The sequence below is a fragment of the Rhineura floridana genome, chromosome 5, assembly GCF_030035675.1.
Source record: "Rhineura floridana isolate rRhiFlo1 chromosome 5, rRhiFlo1.hap2, whole genome shotgun sequence".
NCBI classification, from domain to species: domain Eukaryota; kingdom Metazoa; phylum Chordata; class Lepidosauria; order Squamata; family Rhineuridae; genus Rhineura; species Rhineura floridana.
Window position 1 is genome coordinate 77211600 of NC_084484.1, and position 25329 is coordinate 77236928.

At 43.1% G+C, this 25329-nt stretch overlaps 1 protein-coding gene across 6 annotated transcripts in view; it reads left to right on the forward strand.

Annotated features, from left to right (window-relative positions):
- Nucleotides 1-25329, forward strand: part of CDKL5 (cyclin dependent kinase like 5) — a 124168-nt gene that overhangs the window by 35055 nt on the left and 63784 nt on the right. For 4 of the 6 annotated variants that reach the window (XM_061627240.1, XM_061627239.1, XM_061627238.1 and 1 more), the window contains 4 exons: nucleotides 751-963; nucleotides 2579-2613; nucleotides 13770-13815; nucleotides 24331-24467. In XM_061627240.1, coding sequence (XP_061483224.1) covers nucleotides 900-963; nucleotides 2579-2613; nucleotides 13770-13815; nucleotides 24331-24467 — 282 coding nt within the window. In that variant the 5' untranslated portion in view covers nucleotides 751-899. Of the gene's footprint in view, nucleotides 1-750; nucleotides 964-2578; nucleotides 2614-5387; nucleotides 5519-13769; nucleotides 13816-24330; nucleotides 24468-25329 lie in introns of those variants that run through there. The other 2 variants (XM_061627243.1, XM_061627242.1) reach the window with 2 other exon arrangements.

A 25329-nucleotide genomic window follows, 5' to 3' on the forward strand; every position in this document is an offset into this window, starting at 1 on the left:
GTGAAATAGATGTCTGGCATGGGTGTGGCCCCTTGATTAGCCAAGCTAAGCAACTGTGAGTCTGGCTTTTAGAACACTGACAGTTGGTTCTTAGTGAGCATGCCCATGCTTATAATTGACTTCAATGTTAAATTTCTTTATTTAAAAATCAGCCATGCAATTTATTAAACCTTTAAACTGCAGTAGATGAAGGTCAGAGTATGGGGCAAGGTCACTATTAAGATTACAGGTACTCTGTGAACATGGCTGATTTTTAATTAATTTCAGCAAATTATGAGACTACTGAGATAAAAAAGTCCGACAAGGTCTGGATTCCCCCCCCTCATTTTACACTTTGAACTCTTGTTTCTCTCTGACTGTTTTGTGTATCGCTATGAAAACTTAGAGGGTTGTTAAGCAAGCATTTCTGAGTTCTGGAGTTTTGTAATGTTTTGTTTTGAAATGAGCCTATGGGAAGCAGCAGAATGGCATGTGGGTATTTTCAATTTAACATTGCGGAATGCGAAAAATCCATGCTGGCTATAGTATACAGCCATTCTTCTGCCTGTATAATGCTGTGCTTCCATTTTATGCAGAGCATAAAACTGGACCCAAGGCTCTGTCAGATACTGCTTCTTGAATTATTTTTCTATAAAAAGTGCCTGTTAATGGATGTTGATCCCATAACTTGTAGAGTGCAAGTAAAGTGAATGTGTCATTTTTTTAGTTTATAAAACAATGTTAACTAATGTCAATTATATTTCTTTACAGGAATTTCTTACAAAGATAAATACATGAGTGTAAGAAAGAGGAAATATATATTGATAGACTATACTATCACAACCACTCTTCAGTCTGCAAAGCCTTCAGGTTTTCTCTGCCATGTTGTGTGACTGTTGTCCCATGAGGAATTTGTCTTCATGAAGATTCCTAATATTGGTAATGTGATGAATAAATTTGAGATCCTTGGGGTTGTTGGTGAAGGTAAGCACATAACCTTAATTGAGTTCAGATAGGGACTACATGGATAAATAACTAGGAAGGAAATAAAAGCGAGATGGTGTCTTTAGGAAACTGTTTTAGATATCCTGCTTTATCATTGGAGACAGGTTATAGCTTTTTTTCAAAGCTGATGATAAGGAAGCTGTTGGTGCACATAGTATACAAACTCCTTTTTCTCTAGCTGTGGCATCTGCCAAAATCTACAAAATCTGTTTGTTCAGAGACTATAGTGGGAAAAGGGGATGACTGATCATAATGGGCAGCAGTAGTTCTACAGCAACTCTCTTAAAAAGCAACTTTTTTCCTAGTATATATCTCTTTAAGTGTACTGTTATTGGTCAGACTCATTTCTTCCAACACTATTTGATAGAACTTCAGTGTGATAAGACCTTAAACAGCTTGGGACAGAAAATCTAGAGACTGCCGGTTTGCTGGTAGACTGTCTCGGTCTCTGTGATCTGAAGTGAAGGCCCTTTTAGCCATACCACTGCTTATAGATGTTTATCTGGCAATGATGTGAAGGACGCCTTCTCTGTGGTGGTGTTTACCATGTGGAATGATCTCCCCATTGAGAATAGACAGACACTGACTCTGGGTGATAGAGATAAAAAATCTGAGCACTCCAACGATGAATTCAAGAGTAAACAAATACATGTTGGGGAAATAGTTCTTCAAATAGTTGAACATATTAATTTTACACCACCACCTTTCTGTTTCTCTGTTGCCCAGCCCTGAAACTCAGTGTACAAAGTGAGGAGCCCCCTTTGCCTAGAGAAGGATGGGGCCTTTCCCTAATCCTAAACACTAAAAAAAAAAAGGAGACATCTTCTCTGTGCAATCTCAGGAAGATCCTCTTGTCTGCCCTAACAAGCTTTCAAAGAATGTAGGATTTACTTCTCTAATCTGGCTAATCTCCAGAAATTCTCAGAGACAAAGGCTCTTCACCTTTGTGAGGGGCAGGGTCATTGCCAAGTGCAAAGTTTGGCTGGCTGCTGTTTTGATCCCTACCATTAACACACATTTCTTTTTTGTATAATAGCGTGTGTAAGATGGATGCAGTAAATGATTTCTGGGTACAGTCTCATCTGCTCAACAGATGAGCACTTTGTGACTAATTTCTGAAACTGTTTATTTAGAGACATTTTTAATATAAAAGAAAATAGATACTACTGTTGGACAAGCTTTCTCATGTGCTGTGTAATAGCATTTCTGTCACTTCTCTAATTTTATGCAGCAGTCATTCAAAATCAGTAGTTTTCATGGAAAGGTGCTTGCAACAACTGAAACAAAAGTACATTTGCTTATGTATTTCTCCTTTTTAGAATTTTGCTTTATATAGAAAAAATATGTAACATGATTATACACACGGAAGTCCTGTAACATAATTAAATTCAGTGAGGAAGGAGACTCAGAATGCCTGAAAACTCACTAACCAGTTTTCAGTATGTTTGGAGCCGCCTCATATTCCCAAATGTTACAGCATTTGACCTAAATGATCAGATGTGTCTATATTGTTTATATATATGTATACATAACCCTTCATGAATTCTGGTGGCTAATCTTTTTTCCCCTTTCTCCTTTTGTAATGGTGGTCTAGGAGCCTATGGAGTTGTACTTAAGTGCCGACACAAGGTAAGTAAAATGCTATGTAAAAGCTTGTTATGTAATCCTAGTTTGCATGCTGAAATTGTACAGATGAAACTTCAAGTTAATTGCTGACATGCAGAGGGCTTCTTTAGCCTCCCTTCTTTCCTCACGTGTGGTGATTTCCCATATTTCTAGCTTGAGGCAAATCATTGTCTACTATTTTACCCAAACTGACAAACTAATGTTTGTGTTTGCAGTGCAAACCAGGATTGGAAATGGATGTTTGCAGGGCAAGCACAAATCATTATTTGCCAGTTTGGGCAAATAGCAAACTATGGCTTGCCTCAATGAAGGGAGGGACTTTGCTATGTAGTAAGGGAGAAGGAATCTCCTTGAAGACTTGTTTTCATTGAGGACTGACCCATTGTCCTCTGGATTACATAATAAGCTTCTTGTGTGTAGCCAAGTTTCAGAGAATATTATAGTGGAAACCATGTCCAAAAAGCCGCTTAACAAGCTGTTTTTTATGAAGTTCCTGATTCAGGATGAGGAACTTCACTTTAAAACAAAGAAGCTCCATTCCTTGTATGCAAGCCATCATGGGTACTTAAAGGTGCATTCTGGATCACAGGTTGTGTATACAATTAAGTGAACTTTGTGTTTCATGTATTTTATCTCCTTTTTTTAAAAAAAAGGTGGGTGAAAGTCATCCATACCTAATTGTTCTCATAATATCATGAAAAAAGGAAAAGAAAAATGAGCCTTTTGATGTTCATTCACAGTCTTACTGATGTTTCTAGTCTGAATTGCACAGACAAAATTTTTCAAGTCTTCGTACTGCATAGCATTTAAGTTACTTAAAAGAATCCTGTTGAGTTGCCTGTGGTGCCATGAGAATTGGCAACTCTAATACAAAAACTGTTCAAGCCAGTCAGGCTTGGAAGCCACTACATGTCTTGTGTTGAAAGAGTATTTCTATTCTAAAAGCTAGCTGCTGTGATCATTGAGAACACAAAATCTAATACGATGCCTATATTGCAAAGCATATTTATTAAATTTATATCCTGCCCTTCTACCCAAAGAGACCCAGAGCACTAAACAACAAAAAAGAAAACAATAAAAATATCTAATACAAAACATCTTAAACAATTCCAAGGCAGATGCAGACTGCGATAAAGGTCTGTGCTTAAAGTCTTGTTGAAAAAGGAAGTCACCTTGAATACTAGACAAGCACCAAAAAGACAAGAAAGATGGTGCTTGTCTAATAATGGGGTGGGAATTCCAAAGGGTAGGTGCCTTGTTTTGCCCCAGGCGCAATCTCAGAGAGAGGAAGAGGAGTCAGATGAGGACGAGGTCCCTGGGAGCATTGAAGGAAGGGAGAGTGCAGTCAGCCCGCTGACTCCATCGGCCAGCCCCCCCCATTGAGGCAGTTCCCACTCCGCCTGCAAACCCCCCGCCTGAGCCATTGGGAAGCAACCCCTCGTGCATGCCAACCACGCCCCCACAAGAATCCCCGCTTGGCACTTCAAACGCTTCCCAGCCAACCAGCTTCCCGCTTCCTGAGGTTGAGCCATTGCCTATCGAAGCCCTGCTGTCAGATGGGCCAGTGGAGGCTTGCCCCCTCACCCCGCGTGAAATGGCGCAAGAAAAGGGTCCTTGAGAGGGTGGAACTTCGGAGGAGCCATCAGTTATGGGCGAAGACCTTCCCTACTTAAGCAGGTGCCTGCCCAGGCTCCAGTGGTGATTCAACTCTCCCCACACGCTGCAGAGACTATCCAGGTAGCTTAGTTAGGGAAGGTAGTGAGCTAGAGTAGACAGGTTTATGAAGCGCACTGCTTTGGAAGTAAGCATCACTCTAATAAAAAGAGAATTAAATCAAGCCTTGTCTCTGTCTCATGTTTTGGGCTCTGGGCAGGACAGTGCTGCAACATTAAAGACCTAATTCCTGTATTGTGAAGAACAGACCTCCTGATAAGATGGTATCTGCAGGAGGCCTTCAGCTGCAGAGCACAGTGGTAGACCAGCCTGCCTTGGATCTGTGGTGTCGTAGCCCAACCCCACTCCTGATACAGGTGGTGTGGGGTTAATAAGCCCGTCCATGTGCCCCACCTACCTCCTGCATCAGTGTGCATGACATGCGTGTATAGCACATACGCCTGCCATAAACCAAGATGGGGGCGGGGTCCTTTAGGGTGATGGCAGGCATGCGCGCACAGTGTGCACACTGACAGGAGAGGTAGGTGGGGTGTGTGGGCTGGCTTATTGAAGCCCATGTTGCCTGTATGGGAGGTGCCTGGGAACTCCCACTCTGATCCGTGGCAGCGTTGGGTTGCAGGACCTGATGCTGCTGTGGATCATGGAATGGGAGTGCCACCCTCCCACTCTAAGGAGTGGCCCCTCTGGGCCGCAGGGGCTCTTCAGGGCCAACCTGAGCACCCTTCTGGGTCTGGGCCTGAGACTGAGTATGTAAGGGAGATGATCTTTCAGGTATCTTGCGCCCAAGCTATATAGGGCTTTATACACCCAAACCTTGAACAGCAAGATACTTGCTGGAGCTGCCTATTGTTACTGTCCAGAGTTAGTTAATCCAGCTATATGTTTGCATTAGATGTGGCAGAAGTTCCAGGGATTTATAATTAGGGATCCACTTATTCTATTGCTGTTGTAATGGGGAAATTCACAGAATGGAAACCACAGTGAAGAAGGTCTTTGGCAGGAACCACTGGAGCTTCCTCTAATAAAACTACTTAGCTTGAGCTTCCTCTGATTGAAGAATGCTTAGCTTGAACTACTGTATCCTTCTCTGATTTCTTTGCAAGAGTACCATACTCGCTGCTGTGAGCCAAGCCAAATTAAAAACAAAGTCTCGGAGGCCTGTGCAGAGTTCCAGCTGAACCAAGATTCTCTAACAATTGTGGATGCCTTATATGCGACCTAGAGTCATTTTGGGGTGAGAAAAGAAACCTGGAGCTTTCCTCCCAAATGTCCTCCCCAAATTTCCAAATAATTCTATAAAATTGGGAGGGGCAGAAGGTCCTGGGAAGTGTCTGTCAGGATCTTGGCAGGCACCAAATTTGGTGACCCCAGATTTAGAGCTGCTTGTTGTTTTTAATTGTGAGCCATGTACAGTATTATCATATCTTTATATAGTTATGTGAGAAAATGAAAATTTTAAAAATACTTTTTATAATCATTTTATTTGACTATAAAACTAGGTTTGATTTTTTCTAATTTATAACTTCAGGTGTGAAAAAAGCTTAACATGACCCTCTATTTTAAGGTAACAATTAACAATTGAGTCCCTTAATGAATTAGAGTCCCCTTTGGGAGCAGGCTATTGTGGAAATGTTAAGGACAAGCTTCTCTGTCCATACTGTCTGAAGAATGCAGGCAGCGGGTTACATTCAAACCACTAGGTAAACACAAAAAACAGATGGTGGAAAATCAGTTCTTGCTAGAAAAGACTATTGATATGCATAGAAAAATGGGGGACAGAAGTCTTCTAAAAATTATATATATATATTTCTAAGGAGAGTTAAACTGAGAATATTTATTTTCTCTAACAAGAAAATGGAACTGAAAAATCCTGTTGATCGATAGCTAAAATTGATTATTTTTGTGAACTGTTTTATACAAGACACTTTCTTATCTCCCATGCCTCTTGATAGACACTTAGTTTTGACTTTGAGAGAGAGTTTGGGATTGAGATCCATTGACAAGCCATAGCCCTTCAACCTAAGATGTGTGATAGAAAAAATGGTGTCAAATCTTTGGAAGACAATAATTTTCACAAATGTTTTCTGAGGTGCTCAAGGACACTTGGAGTTGACTTGCATGTAATGCTAAATCATGATTTAGTGCTAATGTACAAGCTAAGATGAGTCCTAGTGAAGGCTTGAGCTCATGAGCTCCCCACTGTTCCATTCTCAAGCATGGCCAGGAAGAGAATTTCTGCTGCATTTACTTTCAGTTTCCATGAATCCTGGCTTGTGTATGAATCCAATATTTGTGACTTAAAACAAGCTTAGTTTGTTTATTTATTTATTTATTAAATTTATACCCCGCCTTATGGCCAAAAGGCCCTCAAGGCAGCTTACAAAAGAAAACGAACATAACAATACATCAATAGAACATAATACATCAATAAAATAATACAATTCTCAAAATTAAATAATTCTCAAAATTAGATAACAAATAACATTATTAAAAGCAAATTATTGAGCAAGTGTTACTTTAAATACTTGTATATACATGTCCACAAGCCAAGAACAAGAATAACTCTGGCAACTGTTTTCTTTGTTATCAGTCAAGCCAACTTCATAACCCATGGTTTGAAGATGACTTATTCTGATATCTAAGAGTTTGTTTTAGACACAGTCTCTAACAAGCTAAGATTTGTGTAAACTAGGCAGAAGACCTTTGCCCTGCAGTATAGGGGCAGGAAGGGGAGAGTCTGAGTTCATTCACTTAGCACTAAACCATGAGATATGTCATTTGTTTTAAAATAATGTATATCTTATTGGTTCAGAAATATAGTTTCCGTATCTTTGGAACTTTAATCAACAGATTAATAAAATCAGTTAAAACTTGTATGATCTATCTTAAAATTTTCTTACTTGCGTCTCAGTCTTAGAGCAATCTGTGTTCATGTAATGCTGGCAGAATGGCCACTGTATCCCATGTGCAGAGGAGGAGGGATAACTTACTACCAGAAAATTGCAGATAACACCAGCACCCCTGGAAAATCTGCAGTCAAAGCCCACAAGGTGCACATACACAGGACTGTCCCCATTCTTATCCCACTATACATACAAAACGCAGGTAGCACTGTGCTTGCGCACTATAAGGTCTGCTGCCACAGTTAGCAATCACCCCTCTAGTGCCAGTTCCCAGGCATTGGTTCAATTTCCCCTTACACTACTCACAACCACTGTTGTTGAGCACACTACACAAAGGACAGTGCCTACATAGTTCTCCACCCAAGAGCGCTGAAGAGAAGCTCACGTAGGCCTCTGTGGGACAAGGGATCAAGATGCACCCAGAAATGGGAATACTTTTACCAAACAGACAAGGATGTATAGATCTCTGTTCTTGAATTAACTCTTTCAGGAAGGGAGTCTGAGGAACCAAGGCAAATAATGGCAACAAAAGGCATTATTAACAATAATTGCTGGAATGCTACCCAGCAGGGCTTGCCTATCAATCAAAATGAAGGGGGTGGCTGATAGGTCAGCCCTGCCAGTAGCATTCCAACAGGCCAAAATATCCAAGACAATTAGGAGTGCTGCTTGAAATAGCTTGACTCCACCATGGACCAAATAGCGCTTTTGGCCACCCCTCCCCCACCAACTAGTTCATCCCTCCCTCCTCTTCCACTACCCGACTACCTCATATATCCTGGCAGTAGCACCCATCCTACTTGTTTGTCCTGAGAGAGCTGACCCCACTACCCCCTCCTTCCCCCACTACAGGATGAGTTAGTATAGAGTGGAGGGACTACTTCAGCTTAGCTTATCATGGCCATGTTCACCCTCCCTCCGCTCAGAACCCCAGTTTCAGATGGCGTTAGGATGGGGGTAGTGGGGTCAGCCCTCCATGGTACGAATAATATTCACCTGTTGCATAATTGTTTGTCATGGAGCTGGGAAGGATATAGGATATATTTTATTATTGGGCTATAGTTGTGGCCCCGTGTTAAGGATGAGTTGGCTGAATCGCATCCTGCCATTATAGTAAGGAAGGTGGGGTGGAGGCAGTTTGTAGTTAAAAATAATTCATTGAATAATTTGAAACGTGTAGGAAAGGTAAGTTTGAAGATTGTCCATGCTGACTTGCGCATTTTCCTTCTATAGACTTTGCTGGGTGGCTTTTCCAGAAAGATTGCTCCATTTGTTGATTTAGGTAAAAGGCACTCTCTGATATGTGCTTTTACCCATGAATTCTGTAACATATTAGCAGTTTTTGTTAAAAGGGCATTTTTGCAGCCAGTGTTAGACAGTGGCTTACAGTAGGGCCCCGCTTCCTGGCGCTTCGCTTCCCAGGGTTCCACTAATGCGGCGGCTTTGATTCCCCATTTTTAAAGCCGATTTTGCGGCATTTTCGTGTCATTTTTGCGTGACATGCCCCATTATATTCAATGGGGTTCTGCTTTATGGCGGGGGTTCGGAACGGAATCTGCTGTATAAGTGGGGCCCGCCTGTATTCTGCTGTTGCTAGGCAGTGGTTTCTGGCCTGTCATAGCCTCTGGAAATATAGAAGCTTGCGGTTACTAGGCAAGACTCTCACAGACCAGATCTCAGCCTTGAAGAGCTTATAGAGGTTAGAAGTCAGGTGTATGAAAGAAGATAAGCAGAAGAAATCATAGGAGTTAAGTAAACATAGTTTTGAGAGGTGATGGGGGGATATATTTTGAGGTGTACAGTGGCTGGATTTCTGACCAGTTTTTGAAGGCATAGGAGAGTCTTCAGAAAAAAGTGGGAGGGAGATTTAGGGGACAATTGTGTAGCTGTGTATGCTTTATTTGCTGAATTTGCTCTGTGGAGTAGGTTTTCAGATCAGAGAGTATACATTCCTTGCAAGGTTCTGAGCCTCAAAACAGTTAAAAAAGAAAATGGGGGAAAAGAGCAGATGGACTATTTGAGAATAAAAAAACTAGTTCTGGTACACTGCTGTTTCATGTCTTGTCATGGAATTTGTTCCTCTCTGCAGCTCCTTCAAGTTTTTTTTTCTTTCCCCACTGAGGATGATATGCTAGAGATCAGGATTCCTATGAGATTTTAGAAAGAGAAATACTACTTACGTAAAGTATGTGCAATTGTTGACAGTCCTTTAATTACTTAAAAGACAAGACGTTTAATTTAAGTGGCCAATAACACAAAGTAACATTAAAGTATTATGGAGAGCTGCTCACCCAAGTATGGTTTACATTTGTCTAAGGTTGCATATAATTAGAAGGCAATTCAATAACTTTTGAAGTCTAAACCTTTGATACTTCCTGTGCCACAAAGTCAAAAATACTTAAAGGTGCTACAAGCTACTGAGACTGAATCTGTCCAAATTTTGACAATTTTTTTCCAACAAATATGGAAAACTAAACAATGGCCCACAGACTGGAAGTGCTCAATATACATCCCAATTACAAAGAAAGGGGATCCCAGAGAATGCTGTAATTATCAAACTATTGTCTTAATATCCCATGCAAGTAAAGTAATGCTCAAGATTCTACAACAAAGGTTCTTACCATATATGGAGCGAAAAATGCCAGATGTCCAAGCTGGATTTAGAAAGGGAAGAGGCACCAGAGATCATATTGCAAACATACGTTAGATAATGAAATGGACCAAGGAATTTCAGAAGAAAATCACCCTTTGCTTTATAGATTACAGCAAAGCCTTTGATTGTACAGATCATGAAAAACTATGGAATGCTTTAAAAGAAATGGAGGTGCCACAGCATCTCATAGTCCTGATGCGCAACCTGTACTCTGGACAAGAGGCTACTGTAAGGACACAATATGGAGAAACCGATTGGTTCCCAATCGGAAAGAGTGTGAGACAGGGGTGTATTTTATCACCCTGCTTGTTTAATCTATACGCAGAACATATACAGAAAGTGAGATTGGACAAAAATGAAGGAGATGTGAAAATTGGAGGGAGAAATATCAATAATTTAAGATGTGCAGATGATACCATACTACTAGCAGAAACCAGTAATGATTTGAAACAAATGCTGATGAAAGTTAGAGGAAAGCACAAAAGCAGGACTATAGCTGAATGTCAAGAGACTAAAGTAATGACAACAGAAGATTTATGTAACTTTAAAGTTGACAAGGAGGACATTGAACTTGTCAAGGATTATCAATACCTTAGCACGGTCATTAACCAAAATGGAGACAATAGTCAAGAAATCAGAAGAAGGCTAGGAATGGGGAGAGCAGCTATGAGAGAACTAGAAAAGGTCCTCAAATGCAAAGATGTATCACTGAACACCAAAGTCAGGATCATTCAGACCATGGTATTCCTGATCTCTATGTATGGATGTGAAAGTTAGACAGTGAAAAAAGCTGTAAGAGAAAAATCAACTCATTTGAAACGTGGTGTTGGAGGAGAGCTTTGACGATACCATGGACTGTGAAAAAGACAAATAATTGGTTGTTAGAACAAATTAAACCAGAACTGTCACTAGAAGCTAAAATAATGAAACTGAGGCTATCATACTTTGGACACATCATGAGAAGACATGATTCCCTAGAAAAGACAATAATGCTGGGAAAAACAGAAGAGAGTAGAAAAAGAGGAAGACCAAACAAGAGATGGATTGATTCCATAAAGGAAGCCATAGACCTGAACTTACAAGATCTGAACAGGGTGGTTCACTACAGATGCTACTGGAGGTTGCTGATTCATAGGGTCGCCATAAGTTGTAATCGACTTGGAGGCACATAACAGACTTTCTCTTTGACAGCTTTTGCTGATTTTGCAGTAGGCAGAAATATTAACGTACCATAGAGGTATTTTGTTTCAGGATTACAAAACTAACCAAAACTCTGTGCGGGAGTTATACAGGATGAGTAAGGAGGAATGCTTCACCTGTGATTATTCTGCACTGAACAGCGGATTGGACTAGATAACCTTGAAGCACTCTTCCAACTCTATCATTCTTTGTGGATAGTATTGGTTGCCAATTGGATCCTTGTAATATGGAATGGTAGATTCAGTTGCGTATTCTATCTCTCTGCCTCTGACAACCATTCAGCTGCAGAGAAGTGGTGAAACTGGAACTAACCACAGGATAGGATACCATGCTATATCAATATTGCTTAAAGAATACATCTGTGTGGCCCTTAGTAGCTGTAAATGCTCAGATTTTTGGAGCTTGAGTGAATATGGAAAGCTGTTAAACACAGCCTTTTAACCCATTTGTTGTTAATTGAATTACATTTATATTCTACAGTCTTTAGCCGGGATGCCCTTGGGGAAGCTGTGTGGGCGGGTCTGCCTTATGCTTGAAGGATTGACCTTTTGGTCACTTCTAGTCCCAGACTGTGTGAATCCTGGTGTGTGAAAGCCCCCCCCCATTATGAGTATTGAAAAGTCAGTAGCTTGCTTGCCAACTCACCAACCTCCATAACTTGCATCTTAACCAAGTGCAAAACATCTTTTTGAAACTAATTAACATTTATGGGAAATATGGAATAGTGCCATGCTTATGTAAAGAGTAATACACAAGCAGTGCCATCTGCAGATTGTTACAGCTTTCTGGCTAAGTTTTGATAAAGTAGCTCCCTGTACAATTTTTGTATTTCAATTTTTGCAGGGAGTAGTTAGTAATTGGATAGCATCAATAATATATATTTTTAATTTTCAGGTTTTTACTGTATGTATACTCTTGATTCTTTTGTGAGGAATCACCTTGATTCTCAGAATTGGCACTATGCAACTAGCATAAGATGAATATAATCTCACAGCTTTTAACCCACAATCTTATTTTCTACTCACAAACTGTATAACTGAAAAGAAGGCCTACTGTTCAGAATTAGTAAATAACATGGTAGAAAGTGGCAAAGTGGTTGCTTTTGCAAAGGATCATCTTTTGAATGTTCTGGTAGAGCAGGAATGGGGAACCACTTTTGGCCAGAGGGCTGAATCCAATTGTGGCCAATTCTCTGCAGGCCACACTTGACAGGTGGTTAGGGTTACCCACGTTAATCACTTGACATCAAGATATTAGGTGGAATCAACCATGGCAGTGTGGCTTGCTTTTGGTACCATATTTAAAACAATGCTGAATGCAAGCTGCACTTGGAAAGGGACAATCAGGAATGCACTTTAAGGTTTTGATTGTCCTTTTGTAGCCACAGCTTTACCTGTCCCACACCTGACATCCTATGACATGAGGTGGGCATGGCTGCGAAAACAGTCTGGTGGGCCTAATTTGGCCCACTGGTAGAAGTGTGGTAGAAGAAGCATATGTAGATAAAATAACTTCCAGTAGTGACATGGGATCTGGGATGAAAGGAAAAGTTGGCTGTTGGAAACATGGCATGAACACATGTTGAAGGTGCTTTGGAGATGGTGGTACATGCATATATGTGTTGATTTTTCCACATTTAGGACTAATAGCTCACTCAAACTAAACACAAATACACTCGACTGAGATGACCATCTTGTGGAATTTGATTGTGGTAGAAAATGTAACACTTCCATGTGATTGAAATGTATAGCTACATTTGGAATGATCTCTTAAGCTTTGTAGTTGAAGGAATGCAGGATCTTACTGGAATTACATAACTTCCACAAAGTAGTGAGACGTCTTTCTTGCTTTATATAAATAGTAAATCTGTCAGAACATCTGAACAAGCCATTGGATGCCCGTGATGCTGATCTCATAATATTAATCTTTTTATTTAATGGTCAAAAGATCGCTTTAGAGTCAGGTTTCAATTTAAGGGTACTGTATATATTAAGTGTATCTGTATATTGCATTGTGCTTGGATATGGTGATAAATGATTCATCCTTCTAATTTCATTTTTAGTTTTACTTTGTGTTTCTATAAAAATACAGAATTTTAATTTTATTTTAAAACAGTATTTCTGTGCCACTCTCTAAAGTTCAAAGTGGCTTACAGAGAACCCTCTAGTCATTAAAAAGTTATGGCATCGATCCTAGCTTCTATGAGTGCATTTATTCTCACCTCTCTCTTCCTGCTGCAACCTCCTGCATCACAGAAAAGCCACTCTGGAGAGATGGGGAACCCTCCATGTCAGAATAGGATATGGGGTGATGACTGCAACAAGGAGGAGGACTTGGTGAAAATTGGGGGAAGGGAGTGTATCCTCCCCTTGCACTTGCTGAAGTGTGTTCCTCTTTTCCAACACCTCCTTCGGATACAGCAACAATAACATAATGTCTGTTCAGTTGATCTGGAAAGACTAGCAAGCCAGATCAAAGGCCATGCAAAATAGGTGGTTCTTATATTTTCCACTAAAAGTAAAATAAAGAGAAGGAACTGCAAACTTCTGCGGGAGGAATATTACTGTAGCCTTGGGGAGTGCTGTAAAAGCCCTGCTTTTAGTTGCAACATTTCTAATGTCACTCAGAGTTGGAACACAAAGTAGCACTGGATATTAATTGAAAATATGTGTTTACTGTAGGACCTTCATCTTTTGACAAACAGCTCATTTTGCTGTCTTTTTTTGTAGGAAACACATGAAATTGTGGCAATTAAGAAATTCAAAGACAGTGAAGGTAATTTTTTCTATTTGCATATATATGTGCATTGGTGCTTAAATTCAGTAGACTTTGTGTTTTAAGGTAGCTTAAGCCAGTGCCCAAGTTTGGATGGTCAAAAACCATGGCTTAATGTTATGTGCAAACCGAGCCTGACTTTCAACCTGATCCAATTATGTTTATTTGTATCCTGTTCTAAAAGCCAGACTCACAGCTGCTAGGCTTGGCTAATCAGGGGGCCATACCCACACCAGATGTTTATTTCACTCAGGCAGCCCTAGCTTCCCCCAAAGAATCCTGGGAAGTGTAGTTTGTGAAGGGTGCTGAGAGGAGACTCCTATTCTTCTGACAGAGTTCCAATGGCCAGAGTGGTTTAACTGTCAGCCGCTGTGATTGAAGCTCTGTGAGGGGAACAGGACATCTCCTAGCAACTCTCAGCACCCTTCATGTGCCTCTGAGCATATGGTGAGTGGTGGCAACACCTGCATTCAGCCCAAATAACAGAAACAAGGCATGTGCTGTGCTGATCTTGTTTTAGCAGGGAGGAAGCAACAATATTAAAACAGTTGATATCGTTTGGATAGTCACTTTTAATATGTTTGATTTACTTTGCAATTTTAGTGGTTTCCTATAGTAAATCATTTTCTATTGCTTCTGTTTCTGTGAAAATGTGAACTACAGCAACACTTTGCAACACTTAAAAAAAGCTCCAAACACAATTGTGGAATAATGGCACTGACAATTCTGCAGAATAGTTTCCAGTGGACATGAGGAGTGCCTCAGTTTGCACAAGATAAAACAGTGGGAGATGAAATATATTCTAGCATAATTCTAGGTGTTCTCTATGTTAATTGACCATGCCCACCGTTCCTTAAGTGGAGTAGTTTAAGCATAGCAGGCTGAAAACGTGCATCTTGGGCAAGCCAAGTTTGTTTTTTCCGACAGCTAGAGTCATTGCTTAAGTAGCAACACATTGTAATCAGTCTGATTTTACATCAAACTGCAGTTTCAGATTCAACTGTTAATGCACCCAAAATAGAAACAGCATAACCTCCAGTTTGAAACACAAAAGGCTGTCTTCACAATCATATTTTATTTATTTATTTGATTTATATCCCGCCCTTCCTACCAGCAGGAGGCCAGGGTGGCAAACAGAAACGCTAAAAACACTTTAAAACTTCATAAAAAGACATCAAAATACATTAAAACAAAACAATGCTAAAAACATTTTTTTAAAAGCTTTAAAAACATCTTTTTTTAAAAAAAGCGGTTAAAACATTATTAAAGAAAACATTAAAAGCAATTCTAACACAGATGCAGACAGGGACAGGTCTCAACTTAAAAGGCTTGTTGAAAGAGGGAAGTCTTCAAAAGGCGCCAAAAAAATAGCAGCGATGGCGCCTGCCTAATATTTAAGGGAAGGGAATTCCACAGGGTAGGTGCTGCCACACTAAAGGTCCATTTCCTATATTGTGTAGAATGAATCCCCTAATAAGATGGTATCTGCAGTAGGCCCTCACCTGCAGAGCGCAGTGATCGACTGGGTATATAAGGGGTATGACGGTCTTTCAAGTATCCTGATCCCGAGCTGTATAGGGCTTTGTGCACCAAAACTAGTCCCTTGAACTTGGCCCAGTAGCAAATGGGCAAACAGTGCAATTCTTTCAGCAGCAGGGTGACATGTTGGCAATACCTTGCCCCAGTGAGCAGTCTCGCCGCTGCATTTTGCACCAGCTGCAGCTTCCAGACCAACCTCAAGGGCAGCCCCACATAGAGCGCATTACAGTAATCCAGTCTGGAGGTTACCAGTGCATGGACAACAGTGGTCAGGCTATCCCAGTCCAGAAACAGCTGCAGCTGTCTCACCAGCTGAAGCTGGTAAAAGGCACTCCTAGCCACGGAGGTCACCTGGGCCTCTAGCGACAAAGATGGATCCAGGAGCAACCCCAGACTATGGACCTGCTCTTTCAGAGGGAGTATGACCCCATCCAAAGCAGGCAACTGACCAGTTATCCGAACTCGGGAACCACCAACCCACAGTGCCTCCGTCTTGCTAGGATTCAGATTCAGTTTATTGGCCCTCATCCAGCCCACCACCAAGTCCAGGCAGCAGTCCAGGACTTGCATGGCATCTCCCTATTCAGATTTTATGGAGAAATAGAGCTGGGTATCATCAGCATACTGCTGACACCTTGCCCCAAATCTCCTGATGACTGCTCCCAAGGGCTTCATGTAGATGTTTAACAGCATGGGGGACAAGATGGTACCCTGCGGCACCCCACAGCACAATTGCCAGGCTGGTGAAAGACAGTCACCCAATGCTATTTTCCTTAGGTAGTCCGACATCATGTGGGGATATAGCGCCATCTAGCATCCGAAGGCAATAATGGATCGAAGTCAAGACCTGGGGCATCAAGCGCCTCCCACTCCAGTTCATTCTTGCCTTCGTACCGAGGCATTTGGATCTTCTGGTGTAGCTTTTATAGCTCAGGTTTTTGTGTGTTTGTTAGTGACAGAGTGTGTGGGATTCATTGTGACTTTGTCTTGTCATCCCCTCTCCTCTTTTATTGTTCTTATTTTGAATTTTAATTCTGATTTTTTGTTTATTTTTTGACTGGGACGTTTGTTGGGGGGGTTTCCCTGGTTGTTATCCCCCCCTTAGTCGGGGGTTGCGGCGGCCGCCGTTCCCCCATCGGCCTTGGACGTCTCTCGTCCGACTAGCCTTCACTGGGAGTATGCGGCTGCGGCTCCTCTTTTACAGCCTTGTCTTTTCTGGCTGCTGTCTTCTGTCTCTCTGAGGCGGCGGCGGCGGCTTTTATAGCTGCCTCGCTGAGAGCTGCGGCTCTCCTTTGTGACTTCCTCGCCTTACCTCCAGCTTCTTTTACCCTAGCGGCGGTGCTGGCTTATATTTTGCCACTGGAGGCTGCTGCGGCTTGCCCCCCTTACCGCCAGCTCCTTAGTCACCCAGACGGCGGCGTAGGCTTCTGTTTTTGCTGCTGGAGACTGCGGCAGCTATTTTTAGCACAGCAGCGTGGTGCTTGCTTTTGCGGCTCCTCTTCTCAGCTCATTAACAGTCTCGGGAAGCCAGCCACGACCATTAGTGGTCTTCCTCGACTTGCTGCTAGGACTTTGAAGTTTTTTACTCAGGCTGTTAGAAGCATGCGGAGAGCGTTTGGGACCGCCATTGCTCCTTCTCCTTTCCCGGCCACCATTTTGTTTTCAAGTTTCCCACCCTTTTCAGTGGGCACCATTTTGTTTTGCCCTTTCCCCCGCCCTTTCTGTTTCTCCTTTGCTCAGTGTTTAGTGTGACTTTGTCAGTGTCTCCAAGTCTTTTTATTTGAACATAAAGTACATGCAGAGCTCGCTCAACAGACTTACCTGCACAGCAGCTGCACATTGGAGACTGTACATTCTCCCCCACCTGCGGGTGTGAACTGAAAGTCCCTCGCCACACCGCACCCCCCACCTTTGTGCATGTGTTGGTGATAGCCCCTCGCCACACCGCACCCCTCACCTCTGTGCTGGTGATATATATATATACGGCATCTCTGTGTGGATACTATGGCGGATCAACATCCAGAGGCTCATGTGTCTGGGGCAAAGCAATCCTGTAAGGCCTCGTATCACAAGTCTGCTAAGCAAAAACAACCCAGACTTCAAGGCCGTGGCCAAAACCAAACACCTGTCTAGCCACAGTGCCACCAAGCGAGCACGTTATATTTCCGTTCCGCCTTCTGATGCTGCTGGCCAAGAAAGATTGACAGCCCTCTTTCATTCCCCAGCTGGATCGTCTGAGGAGGACTTCAAGGGTTTTCCTAACCAGCTTGTGGACTGCCCCTCTCAATCCACTTTACCACGTGCGACTCATACATCTCACCAGTCCAGTGAGCCCCCTGCAGTTGTGCCTCAATAAGGGTGACCGCCTGCTTCTTTACTGGGACTGCAGTTGTCCCCTGAATTCCTTTTGCAGTTGAAGGATATGTTGAGCTTTTTATCACAAGAACAGGCGAGAGTCCAAACAACTCCATTACTTCAGCACAGTGAGCAATGCCTTTCCTGTGCTCCGGCTCCGCGTGGCTGCACTGATGTGGTCCCTCCTTCCTCACCTAACCTATTTGACTTTGTTAGAGGCAGGATCGGAGATGAGATCCCCAGTTTGGAGGATCCCGCGTATTCTCTCCAAGCCGGGGGGGATGAGTGGAGTGATGATGCAGAACTCGAGGAAGACACATCTTATCGCCTATTCGATATGGCCAACTATCTTCCCCTCGCTTGTAGAGTTCTGGGCACGTCAGGACTTCAGACTCCACAACCTGAATCCACTGCTCCTCCGATGAAAGGGGCCAAAGTCCTCAAATCACCCAGATCATCGGATCACTTCCTTCCTGTGCCAGATCCCATCGGCAAACTGGCCAAGGAAGAATTGGATCACCCGCTGCAGGCATGTCGCTTTTCCGTCATGGCCAAAAGACTCTATGTATTGGCCCTGGACTTCATGAAATGCCTGAATGTCCTGGACATCGACAAGCCGGTCTCTAGTTTGACTTCGAGGTCCCTCCTACCGAAACAAGGGGACTCAAACTAAAGGACCCCTTTGAACGCTGCGTGGACTATGCTTTGCGTAAAAATCACGAGGCTACCGCCTTCACTATTCAGGCATCTGCTGCAGCTTCCATCTTTTCAAGAGCGTCTATGATGTGGCTGGACAAACTCTTGGATGATCTCAACCCGGACCCTGTAAAGCTCCGAAAGGGCCTGGTAAAGTTACATAAGACTACAGGTTTCATGGCCGATGCCACTCAGCTGGGAGCGCGAGCCCTAGCCTCACAGGTAGTAGCTTGGCGTACGCTTTGGCTCAGGCACTGGGATGCTGATTCTACTGCCAAGGGCAACTTGTCAAGGGCACCATTCTCTGGGTCATTACTTTTCGGAGACAAAGCCCTCAAGGCGGTCTGGGTAGACCCTAAGGACCGCCGAAGACCAGTATTGGCCACTTCCAAGAGAGAGGATCGTAGGACATTTAGACGTTTCACCCCATATCACTCCTTTCAGCCCTTTCAAGGACCGCGGCCTGCGGGACAGGGCCGCGATTTTCCATTCTCTGATTTCCACTCTTCCAGGGGAACATGGAACAGACAGCGATTCCAAGGCAGAGCCCAGAACCGGGGCAGTCAAGGGGCCTCAACTTCATCATATGGCAGGGGAGCTCGTCAGTGCAGACAATACTGACGCCTTCCTGGTAGGAGGCAGGTTGCTTCTGTTTGCAAGTCACTGGTTGCATCTGACAGAGGTCGCTTGGGTCAGAGATCACTTCACTCATGGTTACGAACTGGAATTTTGGCTGATCCCTCCAGACAGATTAATTTCCTCCCTCCTACCCAGAGTTCGAGACAGGCGCTGCATCATGCGGGAAGCCATAGCTCATCTTTTCAACATAGCTGCAATAGAACCTGTACCATTGGAGAGAGAGCGCAAGGAGTTTACTCTCTCCTATTTGCAGTTCCCAAGCGAGATCTGTCATGGAGGGTGGTGCTAGACCTCAAATTTGTCAACCGTTTTGTGAAATATTGACGGTTCAAGATGGAGTCCCTGGCATCAATTATAGAGGCTCTACACGAAGGGGACTTTCTGGCTTCCATAGACCTGAAAGAAGCATACCTCCATGTGCCCATCTGCCCGGCCCACAGACATTTCCTGCAATTTGCCTTTGGCCCCCATCACTTCCAATATCGGGCAATGCCTTTTGGACTCTCGTCAGCCCCGAGAGTCTTCACCAAAGTGCTGCTCACCCTGGTGACTTCTCTCCGTCTCCAGGGCGTTCACATTTATCCATATTTGGACGATCTGTTAATTCAGGCGGGTTCCAGGGATCTGGCTTGCTCTCACGTTCGCTCTGCCCTCACGGTTCTGCGCACCCATGGTTGGCTTGTCAACCATGACAAAAGTCAACTTCAGCCAACTCAGAGACTGCAACTTCTGGGTGCAGTTTTAGACACCACACACGCCATCGTCTTTTTATCACCAGACCGGATTACAACCATCAGAGAGAAGGCTTTGCACCTCTCATGTTGATCAAGGGCAGACCTAATGCTTCTGGCAAGGGCTCTGGGGATGTTTGTCTCAACCATCCACATCGTACCATGGGCTCGACCCCACACTCGACCCTTACAGTGGGCTTTACTCCCCTTCCAACAGGACATTGCCACGTCCAACCACCGGACAATCCACCTGCATCCGTCTCTGCGAGCCTCCCTCCATTGGTGGGCGACAGCCGAAAATCTCACAAAAGGAACACCATTCCAAGATCCAGACAGAACTGTAATAACAACAGATGTTAGTCTGTCCAGATGGGGGGTCCACTGCAATTCCCAATTTGTTCAGGGTGTCTGGTCCACCACAGAAGTGAGTCAGAATATCAACTGACTGGAACTGAGAGCAGTTCATCTGGCCCTTCGACATTTTCAACCTATATTCCTTCTGGGCCATGTATTGGTTCGAACGGACAATACTTGTGTGAAATCACATCTGAACAGGCAAGGGGAAACCAGATCACTGTTCCTCCAGAAGGAAGCATCTCAATTCTTCGACTGGGCCGAAATACATCTAATTTCACTGAGGGCGGAACATCTCAGTGGTGTTTTGAATGTTACAGCCAACTGGCTAAGCAGACAACAGGTGATCCTGGGAGAATGGCAGCTTCACCCCATGGTGTTCAGCCTTCTCCAATGACGGTTCGGCGTCCTCTCAGTAGACCTGCTTGCCTTCAGTTACAATTACCAGCTTCCTCGCTACTTCTCCAGGTATCTGGACACCAACGTGGAATCGATAGATGCACTGCTGACACCGTGGCCAGCAGGCCTCCTATATGCTTTCCCCCCGATACCGCTACTGAGCAGGACCTTGAGGAAGCTACGATGCGAAAGGGCCTGTCTGGTCCTGATAGCCCCATACTGGCCTTGCCGGCCGTGGTTCTCCGATCTGCTCTCCCTTTCAGTGATGGACTCTTGGAGGTTGCCACTCAGGCCAGATCTCCTCTCTCAGGGTCCGATATGGCATCCGGATCCCGAATGGCTCAATCTGACAGCATGGTGTTTGAACAGGGATATTTGATTCGTTCAGGGCTTTCTCAGGAGGTTGTGGACACTATCCTTGTGTCTAGAAAACAGTCAACCTCTTGTATCTACCAGAGCACTTGGCTTGCCTTCTCTAACTGGTGTGACTCTCAGAACATTCAACCATCTCAGGCCGATGTTCAACAGATGCTGCATTTTCTACATCGAGGTCTAAAGATGGGACTTAAACCTAACATCTTGCGTTGCCACGCCGCCACCATATCCTCTATTCTCTCTGTCACATCTCCTAGTGTTCCTATGGGCTCACACCCACTCGTCAAATGTTTCTTGAGGGGAGCAGCCCTACTATCGCCGGCAGTCTGTCACCATTTTCCTTTGTGGAGTTTATCAAAAGTCCTGCAAGCCCTGCAGCAGCCTCCTTTTGAGCCCCTTCAATCAGTGCCATTACAACTTTTGTCGCTCAGAGTTCTATTCCTCGTGGCAATCACCTCAGCTAGAAGAATCTCAGAGTTGGGGGCACTGTCCTCGGCCCACCATCTCTGTATTTTCCATAAGGGCTCAGTGGTATTGCGTCTGGATCCCTCCTTTCGTACCAAGGTCGTTTCGGTGTTCCACTGTAACCAGGACATTGTTCTTCCCTCGTTCTGTCCGAATCCTGTCCATCCACTGGAGACTGCCTGGCACTCGTTAGATGTCCGGAGGGCCCTCAAGACCTACCTGTTTTGAACCCAGGACATATGGTCAACGGATTCACTATTTGTATCCTTTCATCCTCATACTCTGGGGCAAAAGGTGGCCAGTTCTATGTTATCTTGTTGGTTGCGCTCCTGCATTGCATTGGCTTATGAGTCCCTTCAGCTGCCAGTGCCTCGTCAGATAACAGCGCACTCAACTAGGTCAGCAGCCACTACAGCTGCTTTCGCAACCAACGCCCCTCTGGCAGAGATTTGCAGAGCGGCTGTATGGTCTACTCCAAATTCTTTCATAAGACATTATAAAATAGACCATTACGCTTCTGCTGATGCTTCCTTTGGGAGGCGTGTGTTACAACAGGTTCTTTATGACAAGTAATCAAGGGGTGGTCCCTCCCTATTAGGGGCTGCTTTGGTACATCCCACATGATGTCGGACTACCTGAGGAAAATGTACCATTGGTATCACCTGAAGGGTGATTTTCTCAGGTAGTCCGACATCATGGCCCTCCCTGTTGGAGGCGATTTGGGTTTTTAGTATTTTGCAAATTATCACTGTTCAGAGTTATACCGTTTAAACTATTTAGCCAAGTCAAGACCCTTTTGGAACTGTTGAAGTGTATTTAGTCTCTAGGCTATTATTTGGGACAATGTTTTCCTTGCTGGTAGGCCTCTTGGCCGTTTTTGTCTTCACAGATATATCTCACTTGGGTCTCGTCACGAATGAACTGGAGTGGGAGGGGCTTGATGCCCCAGGTCTTGGCTTCGATCCATTCTTGCCTTTGGATGCTAGATGGCGCTATATCCCCACATGATGTTGGACTACCTGAGAAAATCACCCTTCAGGTGATACCAATGGTACGTTCTCTGAGAGCGACCTTGGAGATAGGATCAGAACCACTGTAAAACAGTTCCTCCAATACCCATCTCACCAAGTTGGCTCAGAAGGATACCATGGTCAATGGTATGAAAAGCCGCTGAGAGATCAAGTAAGAATAACAGGATTGCACTCCCCTTGTCCTTCTCCTAATAAAGGTAATCCATGAGGGCAACCAAGGCCGATTCAGTCCCATAACCAGGCCTGAACCCAGACTGGGATGGGTCAAGATAATCTGTTTCATCCAAGAGTACTTGCAATTCCTGCGGCACAACCCTCTCAATCACCTTCCCTAAAAAGGGGGTATTTGCAACCAGTTGGTACTTATCCCAAACCAATGGGTCCAGGGTGGGCTTTTTCAGGAGTGGTCAGATCACCGCCTCTTTCAAGGTGCCTGGAACCACCCCCTTCCACAATGATGCATTGACCACACTCTGGATCCACTTGGTCAAACCCCCTCGGCAGGCTTTAATAAGTCAAGAAGGGCAAGGGTCGAGAGGACACGTTGCTGGCCGCATCATCGCAACCACCTTGTCTATGTCATCAGGCCGCATCAACTGAAACCGTTCCCAAGAAGTTGCAGCAGACGTTGCACTGAACACCTCATTCAGGATTACAGTAGATGTGAAGGGGGCATCAAGACTGCTACAGAGACAACTTTACCCTCAAAGTGCCTTGCAAACAATTCACAGTGGGCCTCCGAAGGGTCTAAAACTCCATTTCCTGGAGTTGATGACAACAGACTCCTGACAATACAGAGAAGCTCCACTGGACTGCTGCTTGGGGATACAATGGAGGCAGCACCTTGTCTACGTCATCAGGCCGCATCAACTGATATCAACATATGGCATTGACCAATAAAAAGGCTTTGGAATTAACAAAAAATTGACACAGATTTCTAGGATGAATAATGAGAGAAATATAAGTTTCTAGGTTAGGTTCTCTGTAGAAACTGTAGTTACACAGAAAAGAAGCAAGGTAAGAAGAACACCAACAAACATACAAAAGTGTAATTCTCCATCTTTGGAGATGGCAGGAGTTGCCACCACTCACCATATGCTCAGAGGCACATGTTCCCAAATTCTTCCAAGCTACACAGGAAGTGGATTGGACTGTGAAAGACCAACCCAAATTGTGTTTGCATTTTGACAAATGTGTAGGGCAGTTCAATATCTCGGAGAGGTAAGGTCTCCTGCTCTCCTGATGCATTCACTATAGCTGCCTAATTTCCCTGCTTTTTAAAGGTTGATAGAAATAGCTGTTGGTTATAGGCACATTCTTAAACCACAAGGTTTTTTGCCTATTAGTGAATTGTATGTAGAACAGTGGTTTCCAACCTTTATTATGGGACCCCCTTTGTAAGCTCAAAAAATTTCATGACCCCCCATGCTAATTGTAATTTTAGTCTCTGTTAATTGAAAAAATGGTGCATAGCAAAATCACATCTCCAAATATCCCTTTCCATAAACAGCTCCCTGCAGACAGGGAGGTGTTGCTTTCTTTTCTTATTCATTTCTTTACTGTTCACGGCCCCCTCTGGATTACTTTGTTCCCCAGGTTGGGAACCACTGGTCTAGAAGATTATTTATTTTGTTTAATCATATGCAGAATGAAATTGTATTGAATAAAGTGCTGGGTGATGATGATGATGATGCACATAATAGATAATAAGCATTCATGCATATTAAAATGTGTTCAGGAATTCTGTAATTATTTTTAAGATTATGACTTGGTACTTAGAATATTAGATCAGTAATGGATTGTGAAGGAGTGTCAAATTTTTCTTGATGTCACAATTTTGAGTAAATCTCTTTCCTGATGATTCTATGCAAAGAGGAGATAGTTTTAAATAGTTATTAGTTTACTTTACCAACCTTTCTTTTAATGTTTAGAAAATGAAGAGGTCAAAGAAACCACTTTACGGGAACTCAAAATGCTTCGCACTTTGAAACAGGAAAATATTGTAGAGTTAAAAGAAGCTTTCAGAAGAAGAGGAAAACTATATTTGGTGTTTGAATATGTAGAAAAAGTAAGTAGTTTTTTTAGTTTAGAAGGTAAAAAGTTCAGATATACATTAACCTAGGGGACTGAAAGACATGAAAATATATTTATCAAAAGTTGTAGGTTATAGTTCTTATTCTAACAAATGATATTACAAAGTCTTTGTAGTAATTGTGTTCCTCATGATCAAGGAAAAATTGGACAGTGAGATAAGAGAAGACTAGATCCAGACAGACTTTTTTTTATCATCTTGGTACTGTTTTTACTCTTACAGTTGGAAAGTAAATATGTTACAGCTGGTCAAAGATAGTATAATAGGTTGTTTATGTTCACAGAATGTAAAAAATGTTCTAATGTTCTTTCATATAGAAATCTGACTGCTGGAAAATCTTAAAATACATTTTGCAATTTACACACTTGCAAATAATACACACTTACCTGGGAGTAAGCCCCATTGAACTCAGTGGCCCATAACTCTGAGTAGATACAGTATACATTAGATTGCAGCCTAAGTCAATAACTGTGGTATGAATATTTTTAGAATTTGAAAATTCCAAATGATAGAAGATTTAGTGTAGCATACGTTAATTACTCTGAATTTTTGAAAAAACAACCCAATCCTATCCTTATGTAATGCTGTTCATTACAAAGGAAATTGCAAAGTATACACCAGTCTATAATCTTAAACTCCCCTATTAAAGGAAATACTGCAAGATGACAGTTGGGTTCCAAAGGTTTTTTTCCCCCAATCCTGGCCAAACCCAATCAACACCTAGGTTCCCCAGCCTTTCCCAGATTCTTCCAGATATTTTGGACTACAGCTCCTATCATTGGTGAACGTTGGTCACTCTGGCTAGGATTGATGAGAGTTATATTTGAAAACATCTGGA